Source organism: Chanodichthys erythropterus, chromosome 12 (assembly GCF_024489055.1).
Source record: "Chanodichthys erythropterus isolate Z2021 chromosome 12, ASM2448905v1, whole genome shotgun sequence".
Lineage (NCBI taxonomy): Eukaryota > Metazoa > Chordata > Actinopteri > Cypriniformes > Xenocyprididae > Chanodichthys > Chanodichthys erythropterus.
In genome coordinates this window covers 13,615,699-13,632,239 of record NC_090232.1, presented here as the reverse complement: position 1 = coordinate 13,632,239, position 16,541 = coordinate 13,615,699, and the positions used below count along the sequence as shown (strand labels likewise).

The following is a 16,541-nucleotide window of genomic DNA, read 5'->3' as shown; positions in this document are numbered from 1 at the left end:
TAGTGATTGTCTAGCTATCTATAAGTATTTTTCTAGGTTGTTTAGCAGTGAGTCTAATGTGCACAATGTACACAGTAATATTCACTGTGGATGGGACATTTACTGCACAGGTAAAGGTAGAGTGATATTTTGACATGCATGCGATGCACAAAAATCTGTTAATAGCATGGCCCTGTGAGAGGAGAATACTGATGATTTGTCACGCACACACACACACACACACACACACACACACACACACACACACACACACACACACACACACACACACACACAAAGTCACTTGGGAGCTGCAGATGGCTCAACCAAGGCTGGTGATGTTTGAACGACCACCAGGGGGAGCTACAATGCGGTGGCCAGAGCGCCGAGGAATGTTGTCATCAGTTTGAGCCCCTAAAAATGTAGAAATATTACAGAAAATATATACTTACTGTAATGTGATATATAAATTGATATATTTCTCAAAAGATTTTGCGAATATTCTTTTCTACATTAGAAAGGGTAATTTCTTCTATAATCTGACTTCATTTTACCTGATAGGCTGAAGTTAGATTGATGCAAGTTTCTGATTGGTGGAGGCTGGTGTGTAGTGGGCGAGGTCTTGGCAGAGGGTGCTGGGGTTATGTATTTGGGTGTTGCTGGGACATCATATACTGGACCATCATACATCCCACGAGAAACTCCCTGCTTGGTCATCATCTGCCAAACACCAGTTAAGGATTAGTTCTTTTGAGAGTTAAAATTTCCAGATAATTTACTCACTCCAATGTCATCTAAGATGTTTATGTCTTTCTTTCTTCAGTCAAAAGGAAATTAAGGTTTTTGAGGAAAACATTCCAGGATTTTTCTCCATATAGTGGACTTCAACAGTGTTCAATGGGTTGAAGGTCCAAATTGCAGTTTCAATGCAGCTTCAAAGGGCTTTACATGATCCCAGACGAGGAATAAGGGTCTTATTTAGCGAAACGATTGGTCATTTTCTAAAAAAAAATCAAATAAAATTCTAAACTTTTTAACCACAAATCACATTGGAAAGGTCACGCGTAGGCAGAAGTACCGTGGTAGAGCGAGAAACTCTCATTTTCTCTTCCAACTTCAAAATCATACGACATTTTTTTTTTTGTAAAGGCCGCTTGACTTAGTACACATTCACATAGATCGGTATTTCCCATGGTATTTCCGCCTATGTCACGCATGACCTTTCCAACGTGATGATCACATCGCAGAGCTAGTGCAAACAAGCATTTGTGGTTAAAAAGTATATAATTTTTATTTTTTTTAGAAAATGACCAATCGTTTCGCTAGATAAGACCCTTATTCCTCGACTGGGATTGTGTAAAGCCCTTTGAAGCTGCATTTAAACGGAAATTTGGACCTTCAACCTGTTGAACCCTGTTGAAGTCCATTATAAGGAGAATAATCCTGAAATGTTTTCCTCAAAAACCTTAATTTCTTTTCGACTGAAGAAAGAAAGACATGAACATCTTGGATGACATGAGAGTGAGTAAATTATCTGGAAATTTTAATTCTGAAGTGAACTAATCCTTTAAAAGACAGATTTGGTGCTGTATATATAAACACTATTAACCTAAAATTTGCTAATAAACTATTTTTTTCACTATTTTTGTCCCTGTATTTTTTGCACTATACAACAACTAATGCATATACTTGATTATTATGTTATCATTTTGCAAATATATGCAAAGGAACTATTGAACATTTATGCTACACCATTATTCAAAAGCTCGAGTAAGTTATTACAATTTTTTATTTTTTAAAGAAATTAATAGTTTTATTTAAGGACAAATTAACAGTAAAACATTTATAATGCTACAAAAGATTTATATTTAAAAGAAATATAAAAGTTCTTTTGAACTTTCTATTCATCAATGAATTCTAAACAAAAAAAAAAAAAAAATTCCACAAAAATATTAAGCAAGTTTTCAAAAATGCTAATAATAATAAATGTTTCTTGAGCACCAAATAAAAAATATTAAATAAATATTAAGTAAAAATAAATTACATAGAAAACAGTTATTTTAAATTGTAACAATATTTCACAATATTAATGTTTTAATGTATTTTTATTTAAAAATGCAGCCTTGGTGAGCAAAAGAGACTTCTTTCAAAAATGGTAGAGTATATTTAGCATTATTGACAACAGACAAAGACTATTTAAACAAGCTGAAATGCCAAAACTAGAGTCATACCTTGTTGCGGTAGTTAATGCGCTGGTAGGCAAAGTCAGGGAAAGGTTTGCGAGAGATGAAGCGTCCAGTCCCCTGCTGAACCTGAAGCTTGCCTTCCTCAAACACAACCCTGCCCTGACTGACCACATACACCGGACCACCACGACACTCCATCCCCTCAAAAATATTATACTCAAGAGCCTAGAAAAAAAAGAACAGTGATAGGCTAGAAGAAAATCCATTCGATTTTATCAAACATGAACAAAATGATCATTAATATTTCAAAATTAGATTAAAAAAGATTTAGAAAAAATACCGAAGTTTTGCGAGTAGAATAATTCAACAGCCCATTACAAATGTATAAAATGCAGTATTAAATTTAGGTATAAATATCAGCAATCCTGAGATTCATTCAATATTACAGCATCTTGCAGAGCTTTTCGATCCTCACCGACTGCTGTGCTTTAGCTGTGATGGTCTTGATCTTGGCGGGGTCCCAGATAACAATATCAGCATCTGAACCCACTGCTATCCGACCCTTCCGGGGGTACAGGTTGAAGATTTTGGCTGCATTAGTGCTTGTAACTGCAACAAACTGGTTTTCATCCATCTTCCCCATGGCCTGTAGGGAATAAATTCAGTGGTGACTGATGAATTCATCCCGTACCTCAATCCATATAAACATAAACGGATGCACTTACCACAGATTTGTCCCAAACAAAACCCATTCTCTCCTCCACTCCATTGGTCCCCTCGGGTATAAGGGTAAAGTTGTCCTTCCCTATAGCCTTTTGAGAGGTGCTGTAAGCACAATGTCCACTGCCCACAACCTGCAGATCCCCACTGAAGAAAGAAGATTAAAAGGCACATAACTACAGGGGAAAAACCCGAGCTGTCCTCCAGAGCTTGCTGTAATGCTCTTTGTGTCCTGATGTTTATTTAGAGGTTGCATAATGTTTCATGGTCCTACAACTATACACAACCGTTCAAAAGTTTTGGGTCAGTAAGGCCGCATTTACAAAGCAGGTCTTGATGACCATTTCCAATTTGTTGAGTACATCCGATTTCTTTAATGACCAGCTTACATCTTCCTTTAAAAGTGACCCATATCCGATATCTGCATTTACACTATACATTTGGCGAAACATCCCAAGGTAGACGTACCAACCAAGGGAAGCTTAAGCCAAAAAGGAAGTAAAAACGGCGTGATTTGCAAGTGATAATACAAGCTTTTGCTTTCTGTACCATCTCTAAAGGTCAGCAAACATTGGTCTCTTAAGTGAGATGAGCCTTCGTCCTCCATTGCGTCACTGAAATGAGTCATGTGATCTCGGTTGGTGTCCACCTGAGTTGACGTCATTCGCTACCGTCGCTTTTGACGGGAATATCAGATCTGACGGGAATATCTTAGATAATATCAAATTTATTTCCACATATGTATGAGGCCTGAAACCAATCTGAGAAAATTGGAATCCATGTGCTTTTTTTCCTGCTTACAGGTTCGTGGGTCATATCCGATCTGTGCCGCATGGGAGGAAAAAAATTGGAATTGGTTCATTTGAACCATGTAATGTAAATGAGGACTAAGATGTTTTATTCTCACAAAGGCTGCTTTTATTTGATCAAAAATACAGTAAAGATTAATATAGTGAAATATTATTACAATTGAAGATAAATGTTTTCTATCTTAATATATTTTAAAATGTAATTTATTCCTGTAACAGCAAAGCTGTATTTTTAGCATCAATACGGTAATCTTCAATAGCTATGTTTCCATTCAAAGTTGCAAATTTAACTAAAGCACAAAATTGGAATATTTGCGAATAAAGCAGCGCTTCCATCCCATGCGTTCAAGAGAACAAAATCATCAATTCCTGGGAAACTGGGCAAAATATCTGTAATAAAAATGGAAGTTGCTACAATCGGGGAAGCCACTGTGGCTCTTTTTTCGTACATCTTAAATGCTGTGCAAAGAAATTGGTCTGCTGGTTAGTCCAGTAATCCAATCACATATACTGTTGATTTTTTTTACTATTGAGTTTTTTGTTGCACATCGATTTATTCTGTAAATGTGTTTCCATCATAGTTTATACACATGCCTTCTTATAGGATAAAGATTTTAATTGATGCGCGTTGTTGGTGTTTAAATCCAGTGTTTTTCTTAATGCAATATCCCAAAATGCACATAAAAATAGATGGATGGAAACATAGCTAGTGTCACATGATCCTTTAGGAATCATTCTAATATGCTGATTTGGTGCTCTAAAAACATTTCATGTTATTATACATATACATATTATTAAACATATTATACATATTATTATTATATTATTATTATACAGTTGTGCTAAATAGAAAGTTCAAAAGAGCAGCATTTATTTGAAATATTTGAAATTTAAACTAAACTAAAACTAACCATAAAACTAGGACCAACAGTATTTGTTTAATATTTGCAATCCAACCAAAAAGATTATAAGCTAGAATATGCAATAGAATTAGGCTACTACTTGTAATTTATACATCCATAGTGTAAGACTATGTGTGGCCAAAAAATGCACACAATGAAATGATAAGAAAAGTATCTAGACAGAGTTAATATGCTTTGAAATCCACAAAATGCAATATTACACATCTACTGAATATGACTAAAGGTTGTCTTCACAGCATAACATATAATATTTAATACTTTAAAAGAGTCTTTGATCTTTTGCTAGAATTGTCTCTCATCCTTTGGACTCTATCAGTGCTAAAAATAAATGTCCTCTCTCCAGCTGTGCTGTCGCTGTGGCAGAGTCTGTGTGTGTGTGTGTGTGTGTCTGTGCCTACGAGGGTGTGTGTGTATGTCAAAGTATGTGTGACTGTAGATGTCAACATAATGACATCTCTCCCATAGTCTAGCAGCCTGCAAAGTCTACAAGTTGTGTGTGTGTGTGTGTGAGAGAGAGTGTGGTGGGGAGGGAGGAGGAGGGTGCTCTGTAACCATGGCAACAGGAGATAAAAGCCTGATCTATTTTTAGAAATGGGGCCAGGAAAAGGTGTGCCTGCAGTTTGGGCGTAGCACAGAGACAAAAGTAATCAGGAGAGTAGATAAAAAATTGATAGAAGGTGCCAGGTATAGCACTTGTCCAAAGAATCCAGATACACTGCATCTACATTAATGATGCAAATGTCACAGATGTCTAAAAATGTAGAAATAACTTAGAATATATATATGTAATAGCATTTCTTACCAGGCCAGTAGAGAGTTAAGGTGGTCAGGTGTTGTCTGGTCAGGGCTCAGGGGCGGGGAGGTCACATAGGCTGCTGCTTTTGCCCAGTTTTTGCTCCAATAGTGTGATCCATCTGTTGCCAAGCTGGCTGTGATTGGCTCACCAAAAACAACAGAGCCTAAAGCAAGTGCAATGAAGGAATACATCCAAAATTTTTAGAACTGACATTCAAATTAGTTTAAAATAGCCAGTTGTGCTAGACATCAGAATAAATAACTTTCTAAAAAAATATACACTATCATTCAAAAGTTTGGGGTCAGTACATTTAAAAAAAAAAATAATAATAATACTTTTATTCTTGCATTATATTGCATTATATTTAAAAAAATGTTCTTTTTAAAGGGTTAGTTCACCCAAAAATGTTGTTCCACACCCGTAAGACCTTCGTTAATCTTCAGAACACAAATTAAGATATTTTAGTTGAAATCCGATAGCTCCTTGAGGCCTTCATAGGGAGCAATGGACACTTCCTCTCTCAAGATCCATAAAGGTACTAAAAACATATTTAAATCGGTTCATGTGAGTACAGTGGTTCAATATTAATATTATAAAGCGACGAGAATATTTTTGGAGCCCCAAAAAAACAAAATAACGACTTATTTAGTGATGGCCGATTTCAAAACACTGCTTCAGAAAGCATCGGAGCACAAATGAATCAGTGTGTCGAATCATGATTCAGATCGCGTGTCAAACTGCCAACGTCTGAAATCACGTGATTTTAGCGCTCCGAACAGCAGAATCGACACACAGATTCATCTGTGCTCCGAAGCTTCATGAAGCAGTGTTTTGAAATCGGCCATCACTAAATAAGTCATTTTTTTGTTTTTTTTTGGCACTCCAAAAATATTCTCGTCGCTTTATAATATTAATATTGAACCACTGTACACACATGAACCGATTTAAATATGTTTTTAGTACCTTTATGGATCTTGAGAGAGGAAGTGTCCATTGCTCCCTATGGAGGCTTCACGGAGCCATCGGATTTCAACTAAATATCTTAATTTGTGTTCTGAAGATTAACGAAAGTCTTACGGTTGTGAAACGGCATGAGGGTAAGTAATAAATGACAGAATTTTCATTTTTGGGTGAACTAACCCTTTAACTTTCTATTCATCAAAAAATACTGAAAAAGATTTATCACTGTTTCCACAAAAAACATTGAGCAGCACAACTGTTTTCAACATTGATAATAATAAGAAATGTTACTTGAGCACCAAATCAACATATTAGAAGGATTTCTGAAGGATCATGTGATGCTGAAGACTGGCATTATGATGCTGAAAATTCAGCTTTGCTATCAGAGAAATAAATTATAATTTCACAGTGTGCTGTCACCTTTCTTCCGTGCATTGGCCACAGTATCAGCTGCACTCTTACTCATCACTTTACTTATATAGACAGGGCAGTTCACTCGGTTGCCGAGGGTGATGGCACGGAAAACAGCCTCCGCCTCCAGCTGTGAAACAGAGAACCAATTAAATCAGGACACTTCACTCTGCTGAAACTGACTGGATAAACAATAGTCAGTTAAACTTCTAATTAGTCAATCAATTTGTTCATTGATCCCACCTCCTCTGGACGGCTCAGTGGGTGGCCCTCTGGACCAGTGATGCCCATTCCCAAGATTTTGCTTTGCTCCTTGAACACAAATGTTGTGGACATGAAAAAACAGTAAACAGCACCAAATTGTGTTTGGATACTGGATGACGGTATGCTCATTGTTAACAGGTACCTGTGCTATCAGGTCTCCATTCTCAGCGTGCACCAGCACCACTGCCCCCAGCTCCTTAAGGAAGGAGAACGCTTCATACAACTAGAGGAGAAAAAGAGAGAACCTATTCATTATTTTATTGTATTGCATACAGAATGTTCTATGGTTTGAAGCACAGATGGCAATGCTGCAGATGGCAACATAAACTAACCTGAGAGTCAGGCATTTGGAAAAACCCTTTGTAAGCCATATATACTTGGAAAGAGTTGATTCCTGCCAAAAGAAGAGAACATTAACATATATATTAGGGGTGTAACAGTACATGTATTCATCCCGAACCATCACGGTATGAACGCCACGGTTTACAGTCAGACGACAAAAACGATCCACACTCCAAACCAGAAGGGGGCGTGTGGTAATGAAATGCTGTTTGCTAACCGCCATTACAGAAAAAGCAAAGAAGAAGAAGAACAGACGATAGATATGTTTACATGTGATCTCTCAACAAGTGTTTCACCCACAGAAAGACATCAGTAAAAAAGCTTGAGAATAGTATCTCACGTAGCATTACCTTTACCTCAGGCAAGTCATTTAATGTCAACAGCATGTTAGTTCTCTAGAAATTTGAGGGGAGCATTTCACTAAATATATGCACTATATTGGCTTATATATTCATTATATTTACATTACCTGTTAGTAATGTCTTAATTATTGAAAAGAAGTTATGGCAGTTACTGTGTAAATTATTATATTTCAAAAATGAACGGGAATAGAAAAATAATAAAAAAAATACTTTATAATTAGATTTAAAATGTAATGCAAAACCTGTCTTATGTGCAATTTACATGTTTATTTGTGTTAATTATTATATCTAAAATGAAATAGCAAACTTAATTTAATAGCTTGGGCTCTGTTGTTAATTGTAACATTTTATATTATAGTAATATGCAAGAAAAAGCTCAGTGTATATAGTTTACAGCATTAGCTGAGATAGGTTCCTTTTTTTTTTTTTAATTGTTTAATTATAATTGAATTTATATAAAGAGAGGGACACAATTCGTTCAATAAATCAATGTTTAATACAAAAGAAGAAAAAAGAAGCAATTTTATGCTTATTTTTCTCTCCCCTGCTGTACCAAACCTGTATCAAACTGTGACTTCAATATCAATGTACATACTGAACTGTCATGTTTGTTATACCACTAATATATATTTCTAAAGACACACTACAAAGTTTAAAAGTTTGGGGTCTGTGAGATTTAAAAAAATCTCTCATGCTTACCAAGACTGCATTTATTTGATCAAAAATACAATAAAACAAGTAATATTGTGAAATATTATAACAATTTAAAATAACAGTGTTCTATTTTAAAGCTGCCATGCACAAGTTTTGCCTCTTTGTCGCCATCTCTGTTCGAAACCTGCAATTGCAGTTATTTGTGGAATTATCATTTTTACGTGGGTTGCGCATCGGCACAGAATGTATCTCAAATAGAATCTTTTGTAACATTATAAATGTATTTACTGTCACTTTTTTGATTTATCTTTTCTGAAAATTTCTTTCTTTCAAAAAAATCTTAGTGACCCCAAACTTTTGAACGGTATTGAATTAACTCAGTTAAACATCAGTATAATCCAGATATGTAACTTAAAAAACATAAATTACTTTCAGCTTTGTAAATGTAATACGCTGAGATACTGTCACATCTTTGAATACATTTTCACCTTTTTCCTGTACCAGTTGTTCCAGCTCCTCCTTCACACCTTCATGCCAATGTGGGATATCCACGTGAAGTGAATAATCACAGCAGGACTTCTTATCAGCCGCCTCCTGCCACTTCTCAAAGGCCTCCAATAGACTGTCACCGGGCTGTGGGGTCACATGGTCAACTGAAACAGAAGATGTTGGCTTCTGCTCAAATTGTTTATGAGATTATCTATAATGTATTATTTTATCAAGGATTTGAGTGATTTTTGAAAATTCTATTAAATATTTCTAAAGATTATTTTCTATTGAAGATGCTGTCAAATTGCAGCTTTAGTATTTGATTAATGTATTCAACTCTATATGTTCCTCTGAGACTTTTTCACATGTGCACAAAGGCTCTTTTCACTCATTGTGAATCACAACAGCAAATAGCTCTGATTCATTGTAACCTCAACAAACTCTTGGCTCAGACTCCTGGATGAAACAAAATCTGATTGGCTGTAACTGACATGCAGGACATGCATTCCTAGGGCATGCCCTTGTAGCAAGCAATAACAGACATATTTAGGACACTGCTTTGCTCTCACAGGGAGATGCAAGTGAGCCAATTTTTTACTCCTTTTTAAGGAAGCTGCTCCAGAACTGCATCCTAAATCTTCAACATACTTGATCCTTTGCCCAAATGAGAAAATCTTGAGATCAAATTTCATTTTAAGTGCATTTTTTAAAAAAATCATACATTTTTCACTGTTTAACAATTCATCCAGACTTACTGATCATGGTGGTTCCACCTGCCAGAGCAGCTTTGGTGCCCTGATAGAAGTCGTCCACAGGTGGAGTGCCCAGGTAAGGCTTATGCAGGCAGGTGTTCACATCAATACCTCCAGGGATCACCATACACCCATTAGCCTCAATCACCTTCACACCCCCCGGCACAATCAGGTTCTCCCCAACCTGTCTGAAGTAGAGATTGAGGATTTGATAAAGAGTAGATAGGGCCAGAGAGTCCTGGGACCAAGTACATTGCATATTGTATAGGTATATCTTTTAAAATTATAACACAGCACTTGAAAAGCTTGATTGTGATTGGTCAGTCGCAGACATTCAGAGGTCAGTGACGACAATGACCGTCATTAGTGGCAATGCTGTATTATGCCCGCTCACTTAGGTATTTGATTATAAGTTTCTTTCATGTCTCTGGTATCACACCGTGGACATGCTTTCTCTCGTTTCATTCAAACGCAGCTGGTGCCATCTTGTGCCTCATTTTATCGACTGTTTTTACTATAAAATGTACCTGGAGGACTTTAGTATTAATAGTATGTTTTGTACACTGTAATGGATTATAAGATAATAAACAGGTACGATTTAGAACTGGCTCCTTCTTAAATCAATATTTCATGTCATCCCTGTCATTATTAATGTGGTAAAAAGCCACATAAGAAGTGATACAAACTGGATTAGAATTGTTCTTCTTTGCAGAAGCTTTGCATTTAATGAGCTAATCAAATATTTAATCTCAAATCAATATTTTGTGCCTAATTATTTACTTATGTGGCAAGCAGGATACAAGAATACCTGACCACCCTGCTGGGTTTATTTTGTGATAATAAAATATATGTACATTATCCCTTACATGAATGTTCTAAAAAGAGTGGCATACTTCATATGACTTATTAAATATGTTAATATCTAGTTCAGTCATGAAACTCTAGAGGGCACAGGCTGATAGGTCCTTTACATGAAATCTGCAAGCAAGCAATCACATTATTACCACATGGCAAAAGCTGATTGGCCTCTGCTGATCCTGCAGTCAATTAGATTGCTTGCTTACACTGCAAAAAATGCTGTTTTTGTCTTGTTTCTAGTCAAAATATATTAAAATTCTTAAATCAAGAAGCATTTTCTTAACAAGTAAAAATTATTCTCTTGTTTTTAGGAAAAATAAGTCAAAATTAAGTGAGTTTTTCCTTAAAAAAGCAAAATAATCTGCCAGTGGGGTAAGTAAAATAATCTTATATCAAACCAGAAATAAGCTATATATTCTTGTTTTCAGTTTGGATTAAGATTATTTTACTTACCCCACTGGCAGATTATTTTGCTTGTTTTAAAGGTGCCCAAGAATGCTTTTTCACAAGATGTAATATAAGTCTAAGGTGTCTCCTGAATGTGTCTGTGAAGGTTCAGCTCAAAATACCCCACAGATTTTTTTTTTTATTAATTTTTTTAACTGCCTATTTTGGGGCATGATTAACTATACACTGATTTTAGCAGCGCGCCACCCCTTTAATTCGCCTGCTCCCTGCCACACGAGCTCTCGATTATATTACAGCACATTTACAAAGTTCACACAGCTAATATAACCCTCAAATGGATCTTTACAAGATGTTTGTCATGCATGCTGTATGCATGCTTCGAATTATGTGAGTAAAGTATTAATTTGGATGTTTACGTTTGATTCTGTATGAGTTTGAGGCTGTGCTCCGTGTCTAACGGCTAATGCTACACTGTTGGACAGATTTATAAAGAATGAAGTTGTGTTTATGCATTATACAGACTGCAAGTGTTTAAAAATGAAAATAGCAACGGCTCTTGTCTCCGTGAATACAGTAAGAAAAGATGGTAACTTTAACCACATTTAACAGTACATTAGCAACATGCTAATGAAACATTTAGAAAGACAATTTACAAATATCAATAAAAATATCATGCTATCATGGATCATGTCAGTTATTATTGCTACATCTGCCATTTTTCGCTGTTTTTCTTGCTGGCTTACCTTGTCTGTGCACAGATCCAGACGTTAATACTGCCTTTCCTTGTCTAATGCCTTGAACATGGGCTGGCATATATGCAAATATTGGGGTCATACATATTAATGATCCCGACTGTTACGTAACAGTTGGTGTTATGTTGAGATCCACGTTTTCCGGAAGTCTTTTAAACAAATGAGATTTACATAAGAAGGAGGAAGCAATGGGGTTTGAAACTCAATGTATGTCTTTTCCATGTACTGAACTCTTGTTATTTAACTATGCCGAGGTAAATTAAAATTTTGATTCTAGGGCACCTTTAAGGAAAAACTCACTTAATTTTGAATTATTTTTCCTAAAAACAAGAGAATAATTTTTACTTTTTCTAAGAATTTTTAGATATTTGGACTGGGGTAAGAACAGCATTTTTTTGCAGTGTAACATTTAAATAGTATGGTTCATTGTAATTGTCTATTTATGCAGCAACAGCAGCATGTATGTGTATCTATTATTCCGTTGACAACCAGTTTTTTAACAGAAATAAATAAATAAATATGTGTGTGTCCATCTTCAACATAAACATAAACACCAGTATATAGTGACTGGTCATATATTGTAAAATACGTTTCTAAATTCCAATTTCCAAATTCTGCTTAATTCTTTCTAAATCATTTTCCACTAACATTAAAGGGATAGTTCAACCCAAAATGAAAAATATCCCATGAATCAAGCCATCCTAGGTGTAATTGACTACCTTCTTTCAGACGAATACAATCAGAGATATATTAAAAAATATTCTTAGTCCTCCAAGGTTTATAATGGTTGTGAATAGGGGCCTGCGTTTTGAAGTCAAAAATATTGCATTCATCAATAAAAAAAGTAATCCATACGACTCTAGGGGGTTAATAAAGGCCTTCTGAAGCGAAGCGATGTGTTTGCGTAATAAAAATATCTATATTTAAAACTTTATCAATTCAAATAACTGACTTCTGGTGGACGACCGTAGCAGAATGTGCATGTTGACTTGACCAAATAAGTAATCCTCTAACATGATGTATGATGCAGAACAAACAAATTTAAGCTCCTCTTCTCTTTTATCGAAATCCTCCAAAATTTCTCTTTAAAAATGATCGTTTTAGACTTATAATCTGTGACCGGTGATTTGTTTTGCTCTATCCGCTGCGCCTCCGTGTTCATCATTACGTTGTGCGTCAGGTGAAAGGAAACCCTTCCGCCGCAAATCGACTTGTGCATTCTGCGTACGGCCGTCCGCCGGAAGCTACTCATTTGAATTTATAAAGTTTTAAATATGGATATTTTTCTCACAAAAATGCATTGCTTCGCTTCAGAAGACCTTATTTATTAACCCCCTGGAGTCGTATGGATTACTTTTTTTATGGATGGATGCATTATTTTTGGCTTCAAAACGGCCCCCCATTCACAACCATTATAAACCTTGGAGGACTAAGGATATTGTGTTCGTCTGAAAGAAGATTTACACCTAGGATGGCTTGAGGGTGAGTAAATCATGGGATAGTTTTCATTTTTGGGTGAACTATCCCTTTAAGGAAACTTGACATTTTCATATTCTTGGATATATATATATATATATATATATATATATATATATATATATATATATATATATATATATATATATATATATACATACTAAGATGCTGTAAAGAGCCTTTTAAGAACCTTTTGGCATATGACTGGTGAGGTTTAATTCATAACTCATATTCGTATTAATGATATGCAACTGCCAGTGAAAAATTGCATTGTGCTTTGGTAAAAGTGTTTATTTGCTTGTGCGTGACAGTGTGCATGGTGTCTTACTTAATAAGTCCATCTTCAATGTAAATGTCAGCATATAGGGACTGATCATCATTAACCACTCTTCCACCTTTAATCAGCAGCCGCTCACTCTGAAGAAGAGAGGAAGAGAGAGAAAGAGACATAGCAAGTGACTGAGTGATTCTGACACCAGTTTAAACCTTATTTGTACCTGCTATATTTGCAATTCAGTAAAGTGCTCTTACAACCACTGATAAAAGAGCCTTCTGCACAGTTTCAGCCTCACACTCTGTGAATGGGTGGGGTTCTATGAACAGAGAAGAGCAAATGTGGTAATGTGGAAAGATGTTAGGTTGCCATGGTAACCTCACATCACCCAGTTGTCAGGAAGGCACATCCTCAGCTGATTTAGGCTTCATGTTCAGAGAAAGATCGTATTAATCTAACCTAAATATGTGCACTATTCCTAGATAAACCAGGCACAGATCGCAAAGATTGCGTTAGTCAAGGATTAGGAACGCTGTAATCCATTACTCATAACTACAGACAAAATACAGCACACAGGGCACAGATTCCTCTTGCTCTTTGTCCTAATGTGTGCACTGGCATTTAAAAAAAGTGTCCGCTCTGTACCAGATTTCTGCTCTTGGCGACAGACCCTGTTGCGTCTCGTCGGCTGCAAATGCTCTCGCCATGATTTGTCAAAAGAAACGCGCCCAACAAAGCTACTGTATATTCATGCACTGATTCATTATTTATTCCCGCATCTATTTAAAAGGCAACCGGAGCATTCGTCGCTTCATGCACGGCAGGGATGTGTGCCTGGCTTTGACACATTGTAGCAGCAATGGTCACCTTCCCGTTGGCTGATTTCAGTGCTCTAGAAAGCGGCCTCCGCTTTGTTGGCTCGCTAAGAATTTAATCCCTTCTTGTTTCCCCCATGCGCAGGATCTGCCGGGTAGCAGCAGGGTCGCCTCGCAGCCGGTGTCTTACCGTCAAATGCGGGATGTTCTTCTTTCCCTGGTAGCCCGTTCCAGACATGTCTCCTTTATTATTTGAGGAGATGAACAATAATTCACCCGCTTCTTTGTGCCACCAACCCACTTAACAACCCAGCGCTCCGTTAGTGCTGCACAAGCGAGCGCCTCTCCCGAGGGGTGTGTGTGTGTGTGTGTGAGTGTTTTGTGTTGGAGTGTATGTTGGAGCGCCCCCCTCACATGAAACAAAGAGAGAGAGAACTGGGTGAGAATCGGTTAATAGATACCGGTGTTAAGGGTCAGGTCTAAGGTCTACCATTAATTTTGATGTAGGCTATACTGTATATTGTAGTAGCCTAAATAGCCTAGATTAAAAGGTTAATGGATAAATCGACACATAGCCTACGTTTCTAATTTCTAAATTCGAATTATTTATTTTTAAATAACGTTCTTAACATTAACAAATCAACATTCCTAGAATGTTAGAGCTAATCCTACAAATTAAGTTGAAAGAACGTTGCAGAAACATTATGCTAACCTTAAAATAATGTTCCACTAACATTAAGAAAACTATTCATTTTTACGTTTTTAGAACATTTCAAATCACCATTTCCACAAAAATAAATGAATAATTAAATAAATAAATAAACAGAATGTTTGGAAAACATCAACAATTTTTTGGGGGAAATAGGCCTACACTAGTTGAGCCAATAAAGGCTGTTGGTTGCAGTAAAACGAACCAACAATAAGCTAATAAGCGAATGGAAGGTCACATGATAACTTCAAATTAATAAAAACTGCCCAAAACACAATCAAAATAACACGTGACAAATAATGCAATAAAAATTCAAATTCGACTTATCACAAAACCAAGAAACTTACTCTAAAAATAAACATGATGCCCCAATTATTAGGCTATAAAACAAATAAAAAAAAAATGTTGTTTTTATAAAAAAAAAAAACATAAATTGAGTAATATAACAATAAACCCAGCTAACAATTTTTGGTTCCCAGAGCATACAGTCTAACGTTCTCTGTTGGTTAGCCAGGAAAGTTTTCTTTACGTAAATAGAACGTTCCCTGTAGGTTTGGAAAACGTTCCCAGAACGTTGAAGGAACGTTCCCCTAACCTCGTTTTACTCTGATATCGTTTACCCTGCTGTACGTCAGTTTTCATCCAGCATCCCGCGTCCCAAATATGGTATAAGCGGCATGGAGGACGCATGACTGAACGTTAATACTACAAACCATCTTGTTTTGAACTATTGTTTAATCAATAGAAATAATCCGAGCACATTAACCTTCAGGATTAAATAAGATTGAATTTATGATTTAATATGTAGGCCTAACTTGTATCACTAATGTAGTCTAACTTTATTTTCTCCATAATCGAATTCAAATTTGTTATTAGGTCTATTGCTTAAAAATTTTAAGTATTATTTTTTGTTTTCATTTTTTAATAAAATTACAGTAGTCCTACTGGATTTAAAATGCCTATATGTTTTTTAACTTACAACTAATTATAAGGTTTTTATCATTTTATTTAAAACATTTGCAGTGTGCTCATATGCTTACATTAAGGTATTTTGACAAATTTGAATCTTATGTAGACTACTTGTAAATGGTTTAAAATTAGTGTAATGCATCAAATTCCAGCCCACCTTCCCATTGTTTTGCTCATAACGACATTCCTTTCCAGTCTGATCCGTGATTTCAGCACCAGGACGCCCGTCGTCCCTCTCGCCCGGGGAGCTGATGCACGACCCCCCGCTGATCTCATAGGCTTCAAAATCCCCATCCACAATGCGTTCCCTGCTACTGCTCCGTGAGGTCCTGTTCCCCTTCCTCCCGACGGCGTACTGGTCAAAATCGATAGTCTTGCTATCGTACGCGCCCTCGACGGAGCTGAACATTCCATGAGACTTGTGACGCTGGTTGGGTCCAGTCGAGATGGGTTTAGCCAGGTACACAGGGAGCTCATCCTCCCGGTTCCACTGTCGCCTACAGTCCGACATCACTCACAGAAGGGAGATGATGCTCTTTATACGATGATGAAGCGAGACGCCCGTGCAGAAAACCAGGTCAGCCTTGGTTTGCCCGGGGATGCGGAGTGGAGGTCGCAGCTTGCAGACGGATT

The 16,541-nt window shown here is 36.5% G+C and overlaps 1 protein-coding gene across 4 annotated transcripts; it reads right to left on the bottom strand.

Annotated features, from left to right (window-relative positions):
• Positions 1–262: 262 nt before the first annotated feature.
• crmp1 (collapsin response mediator protein 1) lies at positions 263–16,419 on the bottom strand. Of its 4 annotated transcripts, none has more exons than XM_067403022.1 (15): positions 16,066–16,419; positions 15,434–15,436; positions 13,470–13,552; positions 9,651–9,835; positions 8,895–9,059; positions 7,381–7,442; positions 7,191–7,271; positions 7,028–7,096; positions 6,794–6,914; positions 5,420–5,576; positions 2,891–3,032; positions 2,641–2,811; positions 2,211–2,390; positions 534–699; positions 263–393 (listed from the first exon to the last, which is right to left on the bottom strand). In XM_067403022.1, exons 1-15 carry the CDS (start codon positions 16,417–16,419, stop codon positions 302–304), a joined length of 2,031 nt encoding a protein of 676 aa, XP_067259123.1. In that variant the 3' UTR covers positions 263–301. The 4 variants fall into 4 exon arrangements, with proteins under 4 accessions (XP_067259123.1, XP_067259124.1, XP_067259122.1 ...); XM_067403023.1 differs by lacking the exon at positions 15,434–15,436 and adding an exon at positions 14,283–14,293 and having other exon boundaries at positions 13,470–13,558; positions 16,089–16,419; XM_067403021.1 differs by lacking the exon at positions 15,434–15,436 and having other exon boundaries at positions 13,470–13,558.
• Positions 16,420–16,541: the final 122 nt, after the last annotated feature.

Excerpts from the sequence above, each read along its gene's own strand:
- crmp1 (XM_067403021.1), bottom strand. The coding sequence starts at position 16,419 with ATGTCGGACTGTAGGCGACAGTGGAACCGGGAGGATGAGCTCCCTGTG. Across the intron at positions 9,060-9,650 it reads AGGTGGAACCACCATGATCA|TTGACCATGTGACCCCACAG; the intron begins GTAAGTCTGGAT and ends CTTCTGTTTCAG. Across the intron at positions 700-2,210 it reads GCATTAACTACCGCAACAAG|ATGATGACCAAGCAGGGAGT; the intron begins GTATGACTCTAG and ends GGTGTTTGGCAG.